This window comes from Pomacea canaliculata, linkage group LG8 (genome assembly GCF_003073045.1).
Source record: "Pomacea canaliculata isolate SZHN2017 linkage group LG8, ASM307304v1, whole genome shotgun sequence".
In the NCBI taxonomy this organism is placed as follows: domain Eukaryota; kingdom Metazoa; phylum Mollusca; class Gastropoda; order Architaenioglossa; family Ampullariidae; genus Pomacea; species Pomacea canaliculata.
The window spans coordinates 15010373-15029996 of record NC_037597.1 but is presented as its reverse complement, the minus strand read 5'-3'; the positions used below and the strand labels follow the sequence as shown (position 1 = coordinate 15029996).

At 44.7% G+C, this 19624-nt stretch overlaps 1 protein-coding gene across 1 annotated transcript in view; it reads right to left on the bottom strand.

Annotated features, from left to right (window-relative positions):
- The window catches only part of LOC112570750 (gephyrin-like), a 36114-nt gene that overhangs the window by 1320 nt on the left and 15170 nt on the right, over positions 1-19624 (bottom strand). The window contains 8 exon segments of the mRNA XM_025249348.1: positions 1-167; positions 827-994; positions 12142-12216; positions 12467-12554; positions 12964-13085; positions 13527-13680; positions 13952-13998; positions 14000-14131. Of these exon segments, the coding sequence (XP_025105133.1) occupies positions 1-167; positions 827-994; positions 12142-12216; positions 12467-12554; positions 12964-13085; positions 13527-13680; positions 13952-13998; positions 14000-14131 (953 nt within the window).

The window sequence follows — 19624 nt, the reverse complement described above, 5'->3', positions numbered from 1 at the left end:
GACTTGGGGGGTAGGCGCAGCAGGACGTTGGCCTCCTTGACACTCAGCAGGCGGCTGCTGATCTGGTTGCCCGTGCTGCTGGCCGTGGCCACGTCATCGCCCTTCAGCCACGAGGCGACGGCTCGATGGTATTCGGGTCTGGGGTCCAGCCTCACCGCTCGATCCAGCTGCCATACACAAGACCGACAACTGCAGTTAGTTGGAGAGGTAACTAGCCGAATTACGACCCAGTTCTGGGAGCGACAGTAAATCGACAATGCATGCTCAAACCCCAATCTGCTGTCAAATCTGTCAAATGTTAAAACCCACACAGATTCATTAAGTAAAACTCATGTTCGAAATGCCGTGGGTTGTTTTTTTTCTTCCAAACAATTAAACAGAATTTTAAATATGTTCTGACTTACAACACTTAAATGACAGCGCTTGGAAAGAAGGAATAAAAATAACAAGGATACTAAGTTTAAAAGCTTGCAATAAATGACAAAGACCTAAAATAAAATGAGACCATGGCTAAATCGTTTTTAAAGGTCAAATCAGGTGCAATTTATTTTCCTGTATAAAGTCAGTGCAAGATGCTATAAATATGGGTAAATAAATCTTCTTGTTCTCACGATACCCATCTTCAGACATCTATAGATACGGAAAGAGTTGAAACTCGTGATGGCAGGTTTGTCGACATTCCTTGTTGGATGAACTTTATCAAAAAGTCTACCTTCTCTGTGTGTGGAAGGGGCCTGTTCAATAGTATCTTGCATTGACTTTTACTCAATTATTTTAAAAAAACTTGCTCTCTATAGACTTTTAAATAAAACCATGTTAATCCTACCTTGACACGGATAACCGGAAGCTCTGGAGTTGAGCATCCCATCATGCGTCTGATGGCTGGAAGTACATATAAGTTACAAGTGACCAACGCCGACACGGGATTTCCAGGCAAACCCAGCACAAGTCTGGTCAAGCCCTCGTGGTCAAGTGAGGCAAAAGTTGTGGGTTTTCCTGCAACAGAAAATCGGAGCAGTTGATGTCAATTATTTGCTTTGATGTGTGCTTATACTTGACGAAAAAGAAGAAAAAAAAAGTTTAAAGGTGATATGTACCTATGGAACTTAATAAACAATACTTCATTCAAGGTTATCTGTAACCTTTTATTTGAAACTGTTTTTCTCCGATTGAGAACGAAAAAGATTATTCAGCTTTTGACTCCAAGAAACAAATGAATAAAACATCAAAAAATAATAAAGACATAATGAAAAATACGAAAATTTCTGCTTTGTTGTGTGCGTGTTTTCACTTGTGATGCCAAAAACTAAAGGGAAGCTGAAGAGTAAGAAATAAATAGCAAGCAAATTTCAAGCCTTGTGTAGTGAACTGCACTTAGGGTCAGATTTTACATACATCGGGAAAACACAGTATGAACATTATGAATTGAAACTTGAGGATTTTCTTTCATTTGAAATGTTGAAAGAAAAGTCAGCTCTGTTACAATATACTTAAAACCTACAATTAACAAGGTCGTAGTGGTGTGGGAACACTTTGTTGTTCTCCATGCGCCAGATACACGATACATTTTAATTTAACACTTTAAGGTCTTAAAATCTATTCAGCTTACAGTTTTATACAAACAGTAAACAAACAATTTTAGAACTTTTAAAACTAAATTTCTTGAAGTAAATAAAACTACTGCCAGACTTTCGTTCCCGTCAGCACAATTTTTCACATGCGCTTCACACCTAAAAAAGCAAAGTTTAAAAAAAATTCAAAATTTGCTTCTTTAGAACAGTTTTTTTTTAAGATTTAGGAACATGTTGTGTAACTAACCTCAGCACTTACTAACACAACTCATACATTCAGGGTTTTCAATTTCAGCTCTGACGGATACGAAATATAAGAACCAAGTCAAGATTAAAGTAATCTGCACAAACATGCAAATATCCCGATGTTTCATAGTTTTCGAAACATCAATGAACCTATACTACTTACTCTCTTGTAGCCTAGTCTGTGCATATCTGACTTTTCCGGTCCGTCTTCCGTCTAGAAACAAGACGAAAACAGCTAAATATAGTTTTTACTTTTTAAAATAACCCGGCAACTTTATTTTCTGCGCCGCAAACTTCGCTCGTTGACCATCGGCAGCTGCTTCTCGTTGCACCCTCGTCACTGACGTCACCGGCATCATTATACTCCGGCGTGGGCGTCCGCTGGGGAAAGGGGAAGACACGAACCGTCTGGCGCAAAACTTGCCGGACTCACGCGGCTGGATAATACCGAACCGTCTGGGACAAGCCTGTCTGAGAGAGGTCCAAAATTAACAGCCTGCCTTCCGCCTCCCTCTCTTTTCCTAACCCACCCCTTCACCCCATACCGTTGCCGATTAAGCACACGCGCTTGTTAAAGCTCCGCACCCAGTTCCTCCTATCCAAAAAAAAAAAATTAAAAAAAAAAGTTCAAACGAAAGGGAGAGACCTCTTGGACTCCAAAATGTCACCTCACGTTGGCGACCGACCCGCTATTTCCGTGCTGTCCCCACTCCCCAAATAGCGCGCACGTCGTTCCGCTTACGTCCATCCACTAGACGCTTCCATGCGGAGTCACGTGACTTGCCGTCAAGAGACCGACTTGTTCTCTACGTCCAACGTCTCCGTCCACCAGAGTGTTGAGGTCGCGGTGGATTTTGTTTTTAAGTATAGGACCGAAAAAAGAGGTAAATGTAAGGGGGGGGGAGTGTGGTTACACTCCTCCCCTGTCCTCCAGTCCACCCCCACCCGAAACCAAAAAAAGAAAACAAAGTCTACGCAGGTATGATGTGCTTTGCGGTATCCATCGATCCCATCATGAATCTGGCCGATCGTTGGTGCCGGGACGCCGCAGGGCGATGAGGTGAAGATGGTTAGAGAAGAGAGGGGAGGGATGGGTATGGAGGTTGGGAAAGAACGAGTGCAACGACGGTCGCTGTGGCACGAGCAGGGTCAAAAGGTCGAAGAAGGTTTGGCTTCCGTCGGACATCGATTCTTCCACCCAAGCACCCGGCCTCCCGAGTACGTGAGCGCAAGCGTGACTGGCCGCCTCATCATCCGACGCACAGAATGAATTGTTTGTAAGATTCGATCTCTGAGGGTTGACGAGGACACGAGAGCAGATCACCGCCACCTTGACACGCGCAGTGGGTCTAGTCGCGATGCTCAAATCTTGTTCTTAGCCGAAGAATTCCTCTTTATTTCCAGCTTATTTTTTAACAACTTAAATCTAAAAATCAATTTTCGATGCCACATTCCACGCTTTCTTTAATTAGGATAGAGTTTACTCCTGTCCATAAGTGCGCAAGGCGAAGTCAGCATCAAGAAAAAAGACGACTGAAAACAAGTCATCCAGCTTAGACTAAGAAGGGGAAGCGGATTGCCGAGAGGTTAGAGCAGCCAAGTACCCTACCCACGACCCCGATTGACCCGACTGTCGGGACTGGATACCTGACTCCACAAAGGCTTGGGAAAAGGTAAGATAGTGACGGAGACAGGAGATGGGCATCGCCATCACAAAATGATGAGCTCCCCTCCACCCCACACCCCAACAAAGCAAAAACTGTGTGGTCTTTAACATCTTACACTCTCTCATCGCCCAAAAAAGCTGCCTATAAAAGGTTAGGTGGCAACTTTAAAAAATTCTTTTAACGGTGGGAAAACTGTCAACGGAATCTCCAAAATTTGAAAGGAAAATCCAAATCGATCCTCCGCACCCCAGTGGGTGAGTCGACAGTGGAAATCCCACCATACTAACCACACGGAGAGCCCCAGCTGGCAAAGATTCAGAGGTCAATAAAAATCGTAATAAAGTGTCGCATTTGGCTGCCAACGATGCTGACATCAAGGCCGTTTATTTTTTCTTGGAAGGATGGGTTTGTGGAAAATCTGCTTTCCTACTTCCAGATCAACGTGACCATGCAGTGAGAGCAAGTATTTGCCCCAGGGACAAGTTGCATTCATTTCCTTCATCGCCTTGACTCATGCCAGTTGACGAATGGTTATGCTGGTCCACCGCTTCTGGTCGTCGAGTTTGGATGGGTACGGAGGGAACATAGAGGCAGGGACTGACTAAGCTCGCCTCTTAAACCTGCCCTTGAGCGGTGGTGAGTAGGCCTTGTACATGTATTTCATAACCAGTCCACTCATGTTTGAAAGCCATGTCTTATTCTATCTCGGGGTCGACCTCCCTACAATGTACTCTCAAGAAGGCTTTTAGACAGAGTGGTGCCGTGTCACATGGAGACTTGATTATTGAAGTTGTTCCCATGCTCTACAAGTATGGCGACCATGCTGCATACAAAGTTATTGGTTTTATGTTCCCTGTACGAGTTCCGAAGCAGACTCCTGGCGCTTGTTCTCGAATTCCTAAATATGGGCATCCCACCGATGGAACTGGAGAGTGGTCGTGAAGGGTTTGTCGCACGATGTTCTTATAAGAAAAACAAACCCAAACAAACAAAATCTTGAACAGTAAAGCGACCGGGGCATCCCTTAATATCTGCACTTCGCTTCGTATTTGCTACAAGACGCTTTGCCTTGATGTCCCCAATTTTGCCCCGAGGCAACAATTTGCCCTCGCTTCATGACTACTGCCTCAACGGAGCAGTCATTAGTGGTGTTAGTAGTCGTGTATCTCGAGAACGGAAGGAAATAATATATGGACTGATTTTCTTTAGAAAACAAACGCAGCCCCATTAAACCTTTGTATTCAGCTACCCCGCAAGTCCAGTCTCGTCCAACCGCTCCAGCACAGATGGTCTCATACAGTGTTCAGTTAATTGCAATATTCCGCCTTTACGAGGGTCTAAGGGACATTTTCTATTTACAACGAGTGGAATGAGAAAGAAATGAAGACAAAAAGAGACGAACAATGCATCCTAGTTTTTTGCTTGTTGACGCAAATTTCCAAACGACTTCGGTATTTTTCCCTTTGAGTTTATTCCCCATCCTCGAGCTGGCGGTTTGTTGCTGGAGGAAAACGTGTGCGTGGGAGGAGGTAGGAGGGGTGGAGGCGAGGAACTTTGAGCACCCTGAAGTAGCAGCTGAGATAACTCATACAACAATGACGACCGCATCATTAACATCTGCACACGTAAACAAGCCTCAGCTGTCATCCACATCCACGTGCCCGACCTTGTTGATGTACAAGATGGCAGGTCACATCGAAGTCGAGCTCTGGAGGCGGTGAAAGGTGAAAATGATATACGCGCAGTGGCCGACAGACAACACGCATCAACTTGGGGCTTTCCCCCCCGTTCTTTCCTTCCATTTCTTTTCTTCTTACTTTCATCTTCTAACCATCGTTTTTCTTTTCACTTCTTATTTCTTCCTATTTTTGACTTGCTATTTTGACTCATTGGACTTTTTTTTTTTTTAAACTTTTGCTTCGTTTTCTGCGGATGTATACTGCTGGGAAAATAATTTCAGAACAACAGAAAGCACTGCACTGACGATGTTTCACATATGCCAGCAAACCGCAGGGAAAAACTCAGGTACAAAAAAATTGCTGTGGTGGAGCAAAAAAAGTTTATGAGAAAGCCACGGATGCTGAGAACAAGATGTGCCAACAAGCCCTGCGTTTGGAAGGGATGGGACGAACGGTTCACACCTGTGGATAGAGCGGTTGAGATCACAGACGGATGGGCCAGGTGAGTCAAGGAAGCGAGAGGTGAGGGGAAGAAGAAGCAGGTGAGGGGACAGAACTCAAAGCCAAGAAAGCTAAGGTCATGCAGATCGGAAAAAAAAATGACAGTCACCGCCCTTAGCTATTTATTTATTCTTTTATTGCACTGACAAACCAGTAGTTGTTTCAAGCAACGCTTTATTTCTCAGGTGGGGTTATGACGTGGACATGTAACTGACCAAGAACAAAGTATGTCAACAGGTAATAAAAAACCATAAATTGTTTAGGGGATGGGGTCTCCCTCTAGGAACTTTTAAATTGTAAATATATATTTTACAGACTTCAAAGCCGTTTCGCTCTGCTTTTCATAGTGGTAGTGCATAGTTTTTGCGCAATAAGTTATAAAAGGGTGGATTGTGGTGACTCAGAGAGCAGTGCCAAGCATGGTGGGATTGTATGTTACAAAAGTGTTAACATATTGTGGGGGAAACTACAACTTATAATAATAGAGCAAACTTATTTTTGAGTAGATAATTTTGTATGTGATAATGATGTTATAGATATCAAAATGGTCCTTAGAGGAAAAAAAGGATCCCCGTTTCCATTCTTGTTTAAACTGGATACCGTTGTACTGCCAGGCAAAGTCTCTTGACATCTCATTGTATTGCAGCTCCGCCCCCTACTCCCTTCCCAGACTGTCTCATCAAATATTCTTCAATTTATCTTATCACAAACATCTCCTTACTTTCGGCATGCCTTGTTTGGCAAAATTAACCTGCATATAAGTCGTCCTAGCCTGTCGCTTTCTGGGCCCTAAATCAGTACCAAATCTGCTCCATCTTTGCCTCTGTCGCTGCAGACTTCCCACAGTGCTACAGGGGTGAGGGAAGTGGAGAAGAGAGGGGGGAGACAACCCATTAGCGAAGTTTTGGCATGATAAATGAGTGCATCTCAGCAGTCATCGTTCTTCTTGTTTATTAACCTTACCCCGAGTCCCTACCGCAGTTTGTCCTAGTCCATCTACATATTTTTTTTTAACCACAGTTGGATCTTTTGCGATCTCGTTTGTGTCCGTGTGTACAGCAGCAACTCAGTTTTCCGCAAAGCTCAGTTTTTTCCTGGAATCCTCTTATTTTATTTTTTTTTAAAAGTCAGAGTCTGAAGAAATAAACTCCTCCAACCTTGTCCACTATTTTCACCCTCCCCCTACCACCCCAAAACCCTCATCTCCTCAGTCACATCTTATCTCAAACTCAACACTTACCTCCCCCTTCATCCTGTATGTCCAGGTCAGACAACAGTGACCCTTGACATGAAATATATATGTAGGGGGTTATTTTTTTCACATGCAGTTATATTTATAGATTGTGGATGAATATGAAAGACACCCAGGTGTTTACCTGCCTTTGCCCCTTGTTTCTGGCAGCGTTGTAAACAAGACATGAAGGTGATATGTATGCAGCACGAAAGACACAGGGGAGGTAAGTCTCGCAGACCTCCTGGTACATAACATGAAATGATCGACATTTCCATAATTGAAGACGTCACTCTCAGCCTCCCACCCCACTGCAACTACAAAAATAATCGTCATTCCGAGGCAGGCAGCTTTGACAGCAAAGACGATTGGAAATTTGAGATTAGAGCGTGGAATGGGTGACTTCTGAGTCAGCACCGTCTGAATGGTGTCACAATTACAAGTGCAAAGCTCCTCTGTTTTGTTTGTTTGTTTTGTTTTACTTGCTTTATCCAAGTGTCATCTTAATATCCGAGTTCGCTAAGCCATTCCCGGGGTTTGTGGTGCACAGTTAGCAACATGAATGTGTGTCGTGGACAGTTGCTTCTGTCTTCTCTCTAAACCCTCGAGTGCAAGAAGCCAGGGAACACCCTTGTCCCTTAAGGTGTACGCAAAATAACAACGAATCTGCATAATACATCGAATTTTTGAGTTCGAGTTGAAAGAAAATGTGAGTATTTACAGATTGATGCCGAACAATGATGGGCACAGAAGCCACAACACACGCACAAGAGAAACCTAGAAAAGATGACCAGTGGAGTTGATCACGTGAATGTCACGTGGAAAGAATGAGCTTGCGGTGACGATTGGTTCTGCAGACGGGCATCGGGTACCTACAGCAAGAGTGAAAACTCACATGCCAACACATGATCAGAAATACAGAGGATGAGGGATGCCTTTCTGAGGATTTGCTGATGACAAAAGGCTGCCAAGTCCCTCTGCCTAGTTCCGGTGATCTTGGAACAGATGTTAACAAGAGAGACAAGACAGCTGTTCCTGTTCCCTAGGGAGAGGTCGTGGAACAAAACGATGAAAGAAAAAGTGATGAGACTTTCGGTGAAGGACTGATAGAACCGAGTAAGGATGGCAGAGATGACAGAGGTATTTCCGTAGGAGGTCCAGATGTTGTTGGCTCTTACGGAGGATCATGTCAGTGCTGATGTCCCTTTTAAGCTTGTTATCAAAGATAGTACCTAGATATTTGTAAGCGTGGACTACCTCAATAGCATCATCATGGATAATACTGATGACTGTCAGGCCTGTTCGTCAGAAAGTCGAAAATCATTTCCTTAGTCTCTGAGGCATTCAAGACAAGAAAGTGTTCGTCACACCAGCGAACAAAGGGAAGAGCGCCACTATGAACATGTTTACTATCATTCAAAATAGACAGCACGGCAGTGTCATCAGCAAAACGGCGAGTTACATAATTTTACTTTGGAACAAAATCAACATCTCTGTTAATTTTATCACCTCACTTTCCACTATCCCTCCCTCTTTATGCTAGTTCTGATTGATTTGACACATTGGTGGGTTGATCCAGGCCCTTGCACAAAAGCCAACAGAAACAAGCCTCAAAATACAAGTATCAGATTTAACTTCTGGAAAAATAAAGTAGCCTGCGAATATCAAGGTCCTCTCCGTTAGCACAACAAACAAAACAATCAAGGCCTTGTCCGTAAACGAGATCACTTATTGAGGTGTTGCATGCAAATAGCGAGCATTGAGAAGGTCTAGTCAGACAAACAAAATCACCACAGACAGACCTCAGCGTTCATCTGATGATAACAGGATACTCAACTAGTTTCACAGTCACAACAAACGGCTCCACATGTAGGCACATGTCAAACATCATTAACACAACAACTAACATTCGGCCAGTCCACGACAACTCCAACAAAAGTTACGGAGCAGAGGTATATTCAAACACTGCCATCGGATCAGTCAGTCATGTTTTTCAACTCCTGCTTTCCTCTCTCTCTCGTTCCTTCTTTCTCTCTTTTCACGTGGGGTCGGGACAACTCCTACTGTTAAGTCAAGACAACAAACCGCAAAGTTATTTTTGTCCCGCCTCAAACCCCTCCTCTGCAGATTAAGGGTGACGAGCGAAAGGCCGACTAGTCGAGATAACAAGCGCCACACTCCTGGTGGCGTCCTCCCCCACCACCACCACCACCTCCTCCAACCCGACCCTCCTCCCCGATTCTCCTCCGTATACCTCCTGCCATGATAATGAGCACTTCGCTTCTCTCAGTCAGATAACAACACGAAGCATTTGTCCTTCGCTGAACGACTCAATAATTTTCTTGGAACGCACGCCAGTCTCTCGGCCTCTCCCTCCGATAAAAGCATTTTCTTCAAAAAAAAAAAAAAAAGCCATTGCTAACAAACATTGAGATACGCTTTGGGGAATTGGCAAATGCTCTTTCTTTCCCCTAACACCACCCCTACCTAGCACCATCCATCTGGGACTGAGTGTTTACAACAGCTTGACTGAGAACGAGCTGCAATGATTTATAAAGTTCGGTTGCGTGCCCTTCTGGACCCCGATGAGAAATTCTATCTACGGCAGGGGAGATAAGTTGGCGGGGAAGTGAGAATATACAACTTCCCCGGCCCGTCTGTCAAGAGGGTTGATAGGGCAGTCACCCACGGCCACACAGTACACCGGCTGCAAAAGCTGGGGGACAAGCCACCCGGGCGACCCCCAGGTGCCAGTCTTTGTGTTGGTCCCGATGTCAGCAGCGGTCGGACTTGAATACCCGCACACACATACAGGTCATAGACAGTTCTGACCTACATCATAAACGCTTTACCCCAAGATGCCATTCCCCAAATCCCCTACCCCTCCCACACTTCCCCATAAAATCCCCACATTAAACTCGCGGAACGGTAATCAGTGTTTTATGAATGTCTAGCAGCAGCTGTTAAGACGGCTTGTGTATCGCTCCCTGACACTGACCATCGCCGAGGAGCCAGCAACGGACGAGGTAATGAGGTGCTTAAAAAAACTGACGGAAAATAACTTTCTTTCTCTCTCTCTCTGTACCCGCATGGGGAGGGAGGCCACAGGTAACACTACCACGCTGAGATATGTCGTAATGAGACGTCCCCTGGAGACCCCCCTCGTGAGGGGCGAGGGCTGAAACAAGCTGCAACGTGTGCGAGATGTTAGCGAGAACCGAAATGATGTCGCAACACACGTTTAAATAAGGTCGTAAAACTTGCACTTGGACACACCGCTTTTCCTGTTTTTATTCCGCCTTCCTCCTCCTTTTTTTTTTCTTTTTAAGCAAAAAAGATACGGTAAGCCGCGGCTTTGATTAGATGTGGACACATCTTCCAAATTCCCTTATTTCCGCGTTCGCTTCCGGACCTAATGCCGCGCGGCTATCAACAGCCATTTTGCGAGGTCGTTAAATTCTAACAGTTTACTGTACGCCATTACGAGGCACACAAAACATCCGGTCTCTCTCTCATTCCGCTGTAAACAGTTCTGTTCTCAACAGCGGGTATTATTATTGCTAGTGTGGTGGACCAAGTCTTGGACAACTCAGTTGTGAACATATTACACCGTCATGATAGTTTCCCCCATCCCACCCAACGGAGCCATCTCCTCCCGGTGACCGCGCTCTAAGACAAGAGTAGTTTCAGCTCGTAATGAACTTTTTCGTGATGAGGTGCGCGAAGGATTTGTCGTTGAAGATCTGGTCCTCGCATGGCTGAGGAACAATGCCTTCTACGCTGTTGTCCTTCTTGATATTCGTTTTAGAGGCAGTGGCATCATGTTTTTGTTTCTGTTAAGCTGTAACATATTGTTTTTGAGTAAATCCGGCAGTAATTTCGGTCAATTTCAGGCCACCGCCATTAAAATTTACGTTTATTGGCCGTTAAGGCTGGTCAACCAGTTGAGTGGAGTCGGGGACAGGCCTTCATTCTTCACATGACAAAGGCCTTTTGATTTCCATATTTTTATATTTTACCTCTTCTCTCTGACATCCTCTCCCCATCATGCTAACTCATAAAACATAGATATAACGTATTTTGGAACGGGGTAACCAAATTCTGAAAGAAATTTAATTTTGTCAAGCTTTTTTTTTTAATGATTTTGCCAACTTTAAAAGCGAATTTTTCCATCAGTTATACTCAGAATTTCGTTCATTTCAACATCTTCAGTCTAGCACACTAAACACATTAAATGCAAAACATATCTGAAAATGACAGTTTTGACCCGAATGTCAATTCGCACCACTCGCAAAGATGATTCAATTTGTTTTAATTTTCCCTTTATTCGAGAATAAAGGGAACATTTGTGTGAGAGCATGCGCTGGAAAATACAGATAAGTCGCAACAATTGCTCTCTGGTCGTCAATGTTAAGACCACCATGGCAGTTCGATCACTATACGGGGACAGACAAAGGTTTCTCGTTCTGCAAATACCGAAATGCCACAGGCAGGAAAATGAGACTTTTCAAAAACTTATATTTAACTACACGAACTTAATCGTTTGAATGCGATAGAGAGAGAGAGAACCAATGCATTGTCTTGTTAGACATGAAAATGAAAGGAACTAAGAATGAGACCGAATGCCACCCGTCGCTTCCTGCACAAAGTGAAAAGAGACAACTTCTATTAATAGTTCTCCGTCGTCTGTGTCGTCGTCATCGTCGTCCCATATCATCAGACTAACAGGCCTGACCACACACACACACAGTTAGCACGAGACTCGTTGTCGACCACCTTACACAGGCATTTGCAGCAGCTGTGCGTGAAGATAATGTAATAAAAGCCACGTGTGCCTCAAAAACAACCAACCGCAAGAAGTGTTTTTAATGAAGGGAAACCACATGGTTGGTGATAGAACTACTGGCAAGGTGCCCGTATCAAGACTTTATTGTTTCCCACTCTAATGAATTTCACATTGTTGGTAAACACCACGACGAGCGACCGTTGATGGCTTTGCGCAGCTGTCTTTAAACTTGATATTGTTCTGGTCTTTCGTGTTTTCGCTTTCACGGGTATCCCGTCGGAGAGATTCGCAACAAGCAACAAGAGACTGAAATGTGATCATACTGCAGAAAAATCGCTGTAAGTGCACTGTATACAGACTTTATGGCAGCAGCAGTGTAACTGGTCCTTTCCCCAGCTACATCTTCATAGGTGTAAATCACTTTAACACTTATTTAATTACCTGTGTAAACGTTAACTTACCCAGGTTTCATGAACACCCGAGCAAAATGAATTTTCGCTTTCAGATCAGTTTCCAGAACTTGTTTCAAGTAATCCTGTTATGAACAGAGTAATAAAAATAATGCATCATTATCATCATGTGTTCACTATTTAGTTTTAGTTTATTTTACTTATTTCGCATGTTTTCTAAAATGTAAAAGACTTAAGTTTTGTTTCTTTGCCACCAAGAAACAGATGGATTATTAACACACATGTAGGTAGCTTCCACAGTTTGCTGTGCAGCTGGCAATATATATAAATGCGAATAGTATATCAGCAGACCCCAGACTTAATTTGTTTTTTTACCTTATCGCCCATAGACACACCGCCGGATGTGACAACCATGTCGGCCTTATTCAAGGCTCGCCTCAACACCTGCAGCAAGGCATCTGGGCTGAAAATGTATCGCTCAGTTTCTATTAAATCTGCGAGACAAAACTCCAAACTCCTTACAAACTACATCAAATTAAGAAAGCCACCCAACAAGAGATAGTGTGTGTCTGTGTGCACGCGCTTTTTTTGGTGTGAAGCCTGGTTTTCTTTTCACCTCTTTATTAACTTTCATAACTAGCTTCGACGGTTTCCTGGCTCAACCGTCGCTTTTGCTTCTCCCCACCACACTTCTCCACAAGAAGTGATGGAAATAATCATTCAAGAGTCTGCTTCAAAAGTAAAAGGGAGGTTGGGGAAAAGTTGGAGAAAGGCTTATCAATCTGGCAGGACCTTGACCCGACCCCTTTCCCCTACGACGACTGCAAGGTTCTGAAGTTTATAGCGGTCCCCCACAGTTGGACAGGACTCACTTATCAGGGGCCACTCCGAGGTCCACGGCGGCGACGCCAGCCTCTTTCAACTGCGCTATCAGGGCTGTGCGGTTGCTGTCCCTGATCTTGCCCGCCCGCAGCGGTTCCCCGGGCTCTATCAGCTGCACACACACGTGTAACCGGGGGTTCATTTCACGGTGCGAGTAGTGCTGGTAAAGTAGGAGGGGGGGGGCTGAAGTTGGAGGGACGGGGAGGGTTAAGGGAGGAATACGAAAAGAGAGACGGGAGCAGCGGGTACATACACGTTTCATCCTTATCCAGCGAGGACCAGACATAGGGCCTGCGCCATTTTTCTTCCTTCCCCAAGCCATTCGTTCACTGTCGGCACCAAGCTCTTCTCACACACCGTCCGTAAAGTTAATATTATTCTTAATGAATGATGAATGACATGGCTTCTGATACTCTAAGTGTTAAGTGCAGTTGAGAAATGGTCGGGAAACATGAAAGGGGGATTTTTTTTATTTTTGTTTTTTTTGGTTAGAAGGAATGATCATTAGGTCCAACACGTGTAAATTATCTTGCGAATGCCTTGGATGTTTTACCTCGTTGCCGGTGGACATGACAGCCACGACTGGTTTCCGGTAGCACAATACTGACGTCACGCCAACTGTTGCCAGCAGTCCCAACTCTGCAGGACCTAAATGTTGTCCTTTGTGGAGGACGTGTTCCCCAGCCGCAATATCCGAACCAACGGGTCTACACCAAGAAAAAAAAATAAAAATAAATAAATAAACACATATGCACGCATGTACGCACGCAAACCACCCACGGACCAAACAATCCTCACTATTACTGAAGCAAACGTAATACTAATGACAGTTTCAACTCAAGTCAAAATACTTTCAAATCAAGATTAAATTGGAATTCTGCAAGTGCAGTAAAGCTAGGACAGGGGCCGGAAGCATCTGACGCAGTTACATCCCCAATGTCCTTAGTACTCCTCGTGCACCCGACGATTTGCGTGTACCTGATGTCCTGGCCGGGTGTCGGGGTGGTAAGGATGCTGATCTCCAGCTTCCTCGCCGGTCAACTCTTCTTCCTTCTCCAGCCTGGTGTCCTCCACCTGCACCACGGCGTCGGCACCCGGGGGCACAGCAGCACCCGTGTTGATGCGCACGCACCCGCCGCTCATCACCCTCCTACCCGGCTGAAAACATGAACGGCAGGGTAACGATGAGAAGGGAAGACTACGTGAGAGTACGTGCGTGTGTTTGAGAGTGTGTATCAGTGTGTGTATGTTTCCATCCAACCTCTCTTGTATATCCCTGTCGTCCATTTTTCATTGGAGGGGAGGGATGGAAGGGCGAGGGAAGTAATTTTCTATTGTCTGTTGTTCATTTCTCTTGCTAATCTTTCTCACTTCAACCATGCAAACAATATATGGAATGTAACTATTCATATCTATATAATGTTAACTAACTTTAACACGTATAATCATTATCGCTCGTCATCATCAATCAGCGCGTGCATGAATTTCTATGTGCATGTTTGTGTTCGTGGGCGCGCGCAAGTGTCTGGGTATGTGATTCGTTCTCCTTATGCTTTTCTCTATAATAAAAAGAAGTTTCGCTCTATATATATATTTTTTTTAAAGCTTTCCGATTTCGCCATTCCTTAGCAGATGAAGAAGCAAAACTTAATTTAAACTAAAAGCTTGGAACCCCCTTCCGTTAAAAAAAAAAAAAAAACCCACCTGACATCTAACAAAAATAACGCCTCTATTAAACTAGAATGCAATAATGGTCTCTCTGCCAGCCATAAGCAAGCGTCTAAGACTTTGCATGTGTCAATGCAATCTGCCAGCAAGGGATCTCTCCGCCATGAGAATGTGTCCCAATTTAGACATCACGACTCCTCGCCCCAGTCTTCTCCTCTCGCCTCCTGACATTTCGCAACTAGGTCAGGTATCGACGGCGCTTTTGCAAGTTCTGTCTCCTCTCAGGTGACGACGCTCGTAACGGCGCCATGTCAACTGTCCTCGATGACGTTCTCTTCCCCAGCAGTCCTGTCCGGATCAGATGGCGAAATTCTCTTCTCGACCCCACCTCTCTCAATGCGTCTTCTTTCTGCTTTCGTTTCATGATATTCCAGAATACAGTGATACCTCGGTTCTCGAACGCCTTGACTTTCGACCAAATCGGTATTCGACCAGGAAATTCGAGAAAATTTTGTCTTGGAATTCGAACAAATATTTGGAACTCGAACATCCGAACGTCCGAGATGAGCCGAGTTGAGCCGAATGGCGTTCATTTCGGCCCAGCGCGCCTTGCTTGCGTCATCAGTGCGAGTGCACAGAGAGAGTCACGTTTTTGTGGAGAGTCATGAAATGTGTGCAAAATGGGCAGAAATCGCAAATTTTGTTGAACAACATCACCCTGATAAAGTGGTAGCAAATAGAGCAGTTAACATTTTTAATGACAATGTTATGTCCACTTTCCGCAAAATTTTGCAAAGGAGAAAAAAACAGCAAACAATTGACAAATTCCTCCGTAAAGAAATCAGACAAGCAACTGCAGAGCAAGATTCTGATTCTCCTCAGCAAAAGATACAGAGAACAGAAACACCCGAAGAGCAGTACCTTCTGTTTTATTGAAGAAGACTCCCCTCAAAACAATAACCATCCCCCTTCCCTCCTCCTCCACATTCATTCCCTCCTGCCATAAAGTTTGGTACAGGTACAGTAAATGAAACACAATTTACTGTACTGTACTGTACTGTACAGTACATTTTATTTTTTGTTTTTTTGTTTTAATAAATACACTTTTATTTCTTATTTCTTGTTGAGACTCATGTTTTTCTACATATTATATACAAATTAGGCCAGTAAATAGGCATTTTCTGGGGCTTGGAACGAATTAATACAGTTTCCATTATTTCCTATGGGTTTCATTGCTTCGGTTCTCGAACAATTTGGTTCTCGACCGTCCTCCCGGAACGAATTATGTTCGAGAACCGAGGTATCACTGTATTCGACTTTCTAGATAATATCTGATTAAACTACTAAAATTGGTCACGTGAAATCTCGCGAGAGGAACGTGAAGACCGAGTTTCTCATGTTTCCATAGTCAAAAGGACTGTACCCTCGCACATACTCTCGCCACATCCACGCACACCTACGCCGCTTCTCGCACGTGCGGTACGAACTCGTTCAAAAGGCACCGTCAGCAGAATATGAAACCTTTAACTAAGAAACAAAAAAAGAACAAAGGGAAAGATACTAAAGGGTAAATACATTAACTGGTAACATATCAGGATACAGTTAATCTATCAAGCGTCAACAAAACATTAGTCAAACTATGTTAGTGTTGGTGTTTGTTGTTGTTTTGTGTGTGTGTGTGCAAACGCACGCACCCATAATGCAGACACAATTCTCTCTTTCTCTTTGATCTTCCACTATCTAGTCTACAATCCCAACACCTCGACACGCTTACAATCGTCCTCAGTCTTGCCCCGTACCCGCTCTGACCTCCACTCCCTTTCTGTGCCATTAGCAGTCAAGGAGTCTCTCCTCCCAGTATCTCAAAGCCAGGTGTCGGAACTGATGCCGAAGACTTCAAAGTGACCAACGTCTGTCTGCGCATGCGCCGTGACGTCAAAGTGCTTCCGCCTCTCCTTTACCGAGACAGCCTCCCTTCCACCCCATTCCGGCTCGTTTTCAAAATGTAAAGAACATCCTGCTTGACTGGCCGTTATAGCCGCGCCTTGGCAATGACACCCGTGTACAACACCTGACAGCACCCTGCTACCCACCAAAAGAGAAAAATTCTTTAAGGAGAAAAAAAAAAAAAAAAACTTAAGCAGATACATTCTATTCAAAACTTCGCCATCCCCCACCCCAGCCCCATCTACTCTCTCCATGCTACTATCGTCTTTCACCTCTGCTCTCTTCGCTTTTCGCTCAAAGAGGTTTCTGGCCTGATAGCCGTCTGATGTGAGATGCGGTTTGAAACATGGCCTCCTCAGATCAGAGGGCTTTCACAGCACGCATCGTCTTGCGGTAGGTGCTGACCAAAAGTCCACATTTCCTTGCAAGTCTTTCAGAAAGTCTGAAGTTTATTTATCGTCTAGGCATTACCACTCACTCGCAATAGTTGTTATATTTAAATACAGTCCTCAGCTCCTAAATGGTAAACGTGACCTTCGTGACATTATTGCGCAGGCCCACTGACCTCTCTGAGGTGGACGAGGATGGTGGGATGGAGGTTTGACCAGCAAGACGCATCCTACGCATGTCAGACGAGCTTGATGACGCCCGCATGTTCACCATGAAAAGCTCGTAATTAAACCACCACCCACCCATACCCGGTGCGTTATTTCGCATGCTGCTGGTACCCTGATCGTGCAAGGGACAGCTGATGGCTACAGACCCGCTGATGACCAACAGGGTAAAAATTTCAAAGTGGCTGGCGCCCTAAGGACAGAGAGCATCTTTAGGGGGTTGTGATTAAGGTGTGGGCAGGGCGGAAGCTGCTCATAAAAATGGCATGCCTTGCATGCCTGGAATGCTAAAACCATCGAGGTCTGCGAAGTCCACCAAGTGACCAACCAACGTTTTCCTGTGACCCTCGCAAACGTTCGACAAAATCCATTAAAAACCTGAAACTACCATTTTTGTTGTTGGTGTTTCAAACTATCACAACCACACCCTCTCTAACCTCTTTCTCCCCTCCCCCCACCACCACCACTGCACCCAGCCACCCATCCCACCCATCGTTCCCTAGCGCCTATGTTTCGCTCTCAGATTTATGTTCCTGCACGGCGAAAGCTGAGCCGCAGACGCTGCTGATGAAAAGCGTTCCGGACACTAAACGCGTTCCATTCCAAGAGGCGAAAGAAAGATTTTCTAACGATGCCAGAGATCTCTCAAAGAGGCTCGTTTCCCCTCACGAGGCCGCCCGCAGAGATACCAGCAACTGCCCGTGTACCCGAGACAACCTTAAAGAGTTGAAGGAAGACAAATGTCGGGCAGGCTGAGTCTACTACACCACCTCTCGTTTCGTCTTCGTTGTCTGCCGGCTGTGGTGGTGTTGCTGGTGGTGGTAGTAAGTAGCATTGGTGTTTGTCTGATCGTTCCTGGGCCAAGATTTCTTGTCAAGAAGTTCGTAAGCGCCTAAAAATTTCAATTGTAGGAAGAAAAAATCATCCCCACGACGGCGACGAGACAACGACGACGATAATGAGAAACATCAAAGCCTTAATAGTCTATATGTATATATATCATACATACAGTATATATTTCTTGACACCATTTCATAAAACTATTATATCGGCCAGCCAAGGAACTCTTAACTGACAAAAATCAAAGCAGCCTGATCAAAGATCAAATGAACGAAGAAAGTGAACAACTGCAGGTGGGTTGGCACTCTCGTGCCCTCTACTCACCGGCCAAAAAAAAAAAAGTCTTCTAAAATTAATTAATGAAAACAAAGATCGTAGCGGTAAATTGCATCTTTTGATCTGCAGCGCAAGGCCGCCGACCGTCGGCAGTCTTCCCACATCAAACAGTCCCGCCGCCGCCATTCACGAGTAGCGGGTAAGTTTGGTAACAAGGTTAAAAATTGGCTACGGAACATCACTTGCCCAAAAGTCCCAGCTATAGCGAACAGATAAATGGAAAGATATATGCTCTCTTTGAAGATAAGAAACTGGAGGGAAAAAAAGCTAACTCAACGAGGGTAAGAAGTGTGTGTGTCGGGGATTTTTTTTTTTTTTTTTTTTTTTTTGAGAACACCTCCACGTCAGTGGAGTAAGAAATGGTAAAATTCGTCCACAGGTTAACTTTCTGTTTTTTTTTTTTAATCACACACCCCACCCGTCACCACAGCTGCACTAACACACACCCATCACTTCCTGCTACAACTTCCCTCCACCCGAAAATTCTACTTCCTTCACAACCACCACCACCACCACCATCTCACGTGCAGCATTACTCAAGATGTCTGTGGAGTAGAAGGTGGGAGCACCACATGCACACCTCACTTCACCGCGCATGCGTCGTGGCCCTATACACAGCCGTCCGACATTTCAAACTGCAAGGGGCTGCACAGCAAAATTCCATGCAATCACAGTTTCGTGGGTGTCCCATAATCAAGCCGGCCTTTTCTCTTATTATCTATCCCTACACTAACAAGCTCTGAAAGCTGCAGTTCTCCGTCGGTAAGTATGAGCTCAGCGGTGGCTAACAGCTTTCTGTTTATTGAAGGCTTGTCAGGAAGGGCTGGGGTAACAGGTTTACCCCACGGATATGCTTGTCTGAGGGTGGGCAGCATTTGGCGGGTTAACAGGCTTGTTCTGAGAGTCGGCATCGGGTGGAGGCTCGTCTGTCCTCGTAACAAGCTTACTGCTTAGATGAGCACGTATGGCAGTATTGGATGAGGCAGTAATAGACTTATCCCGTGTAACAGTTTCTTATTCCGCAGTATACACACCCTTAGTCAGCAATGCGAGTAAATGAGATTAGTGTGGCCATACTCGAAAAAAAATCTCAAGCCGGCCTGACCTATGCGGGCTATTCTGAAAGAAAAAAAGCTTTTTTTCCTCCCCGGAAATCGCATTATCCTCCGATGCGATCAGGCAGTTCTTTGCTTCGTGCTCGTCAGGGTGATGAAAGTGATGATAAAACGATATAGGGGCCTGCAAT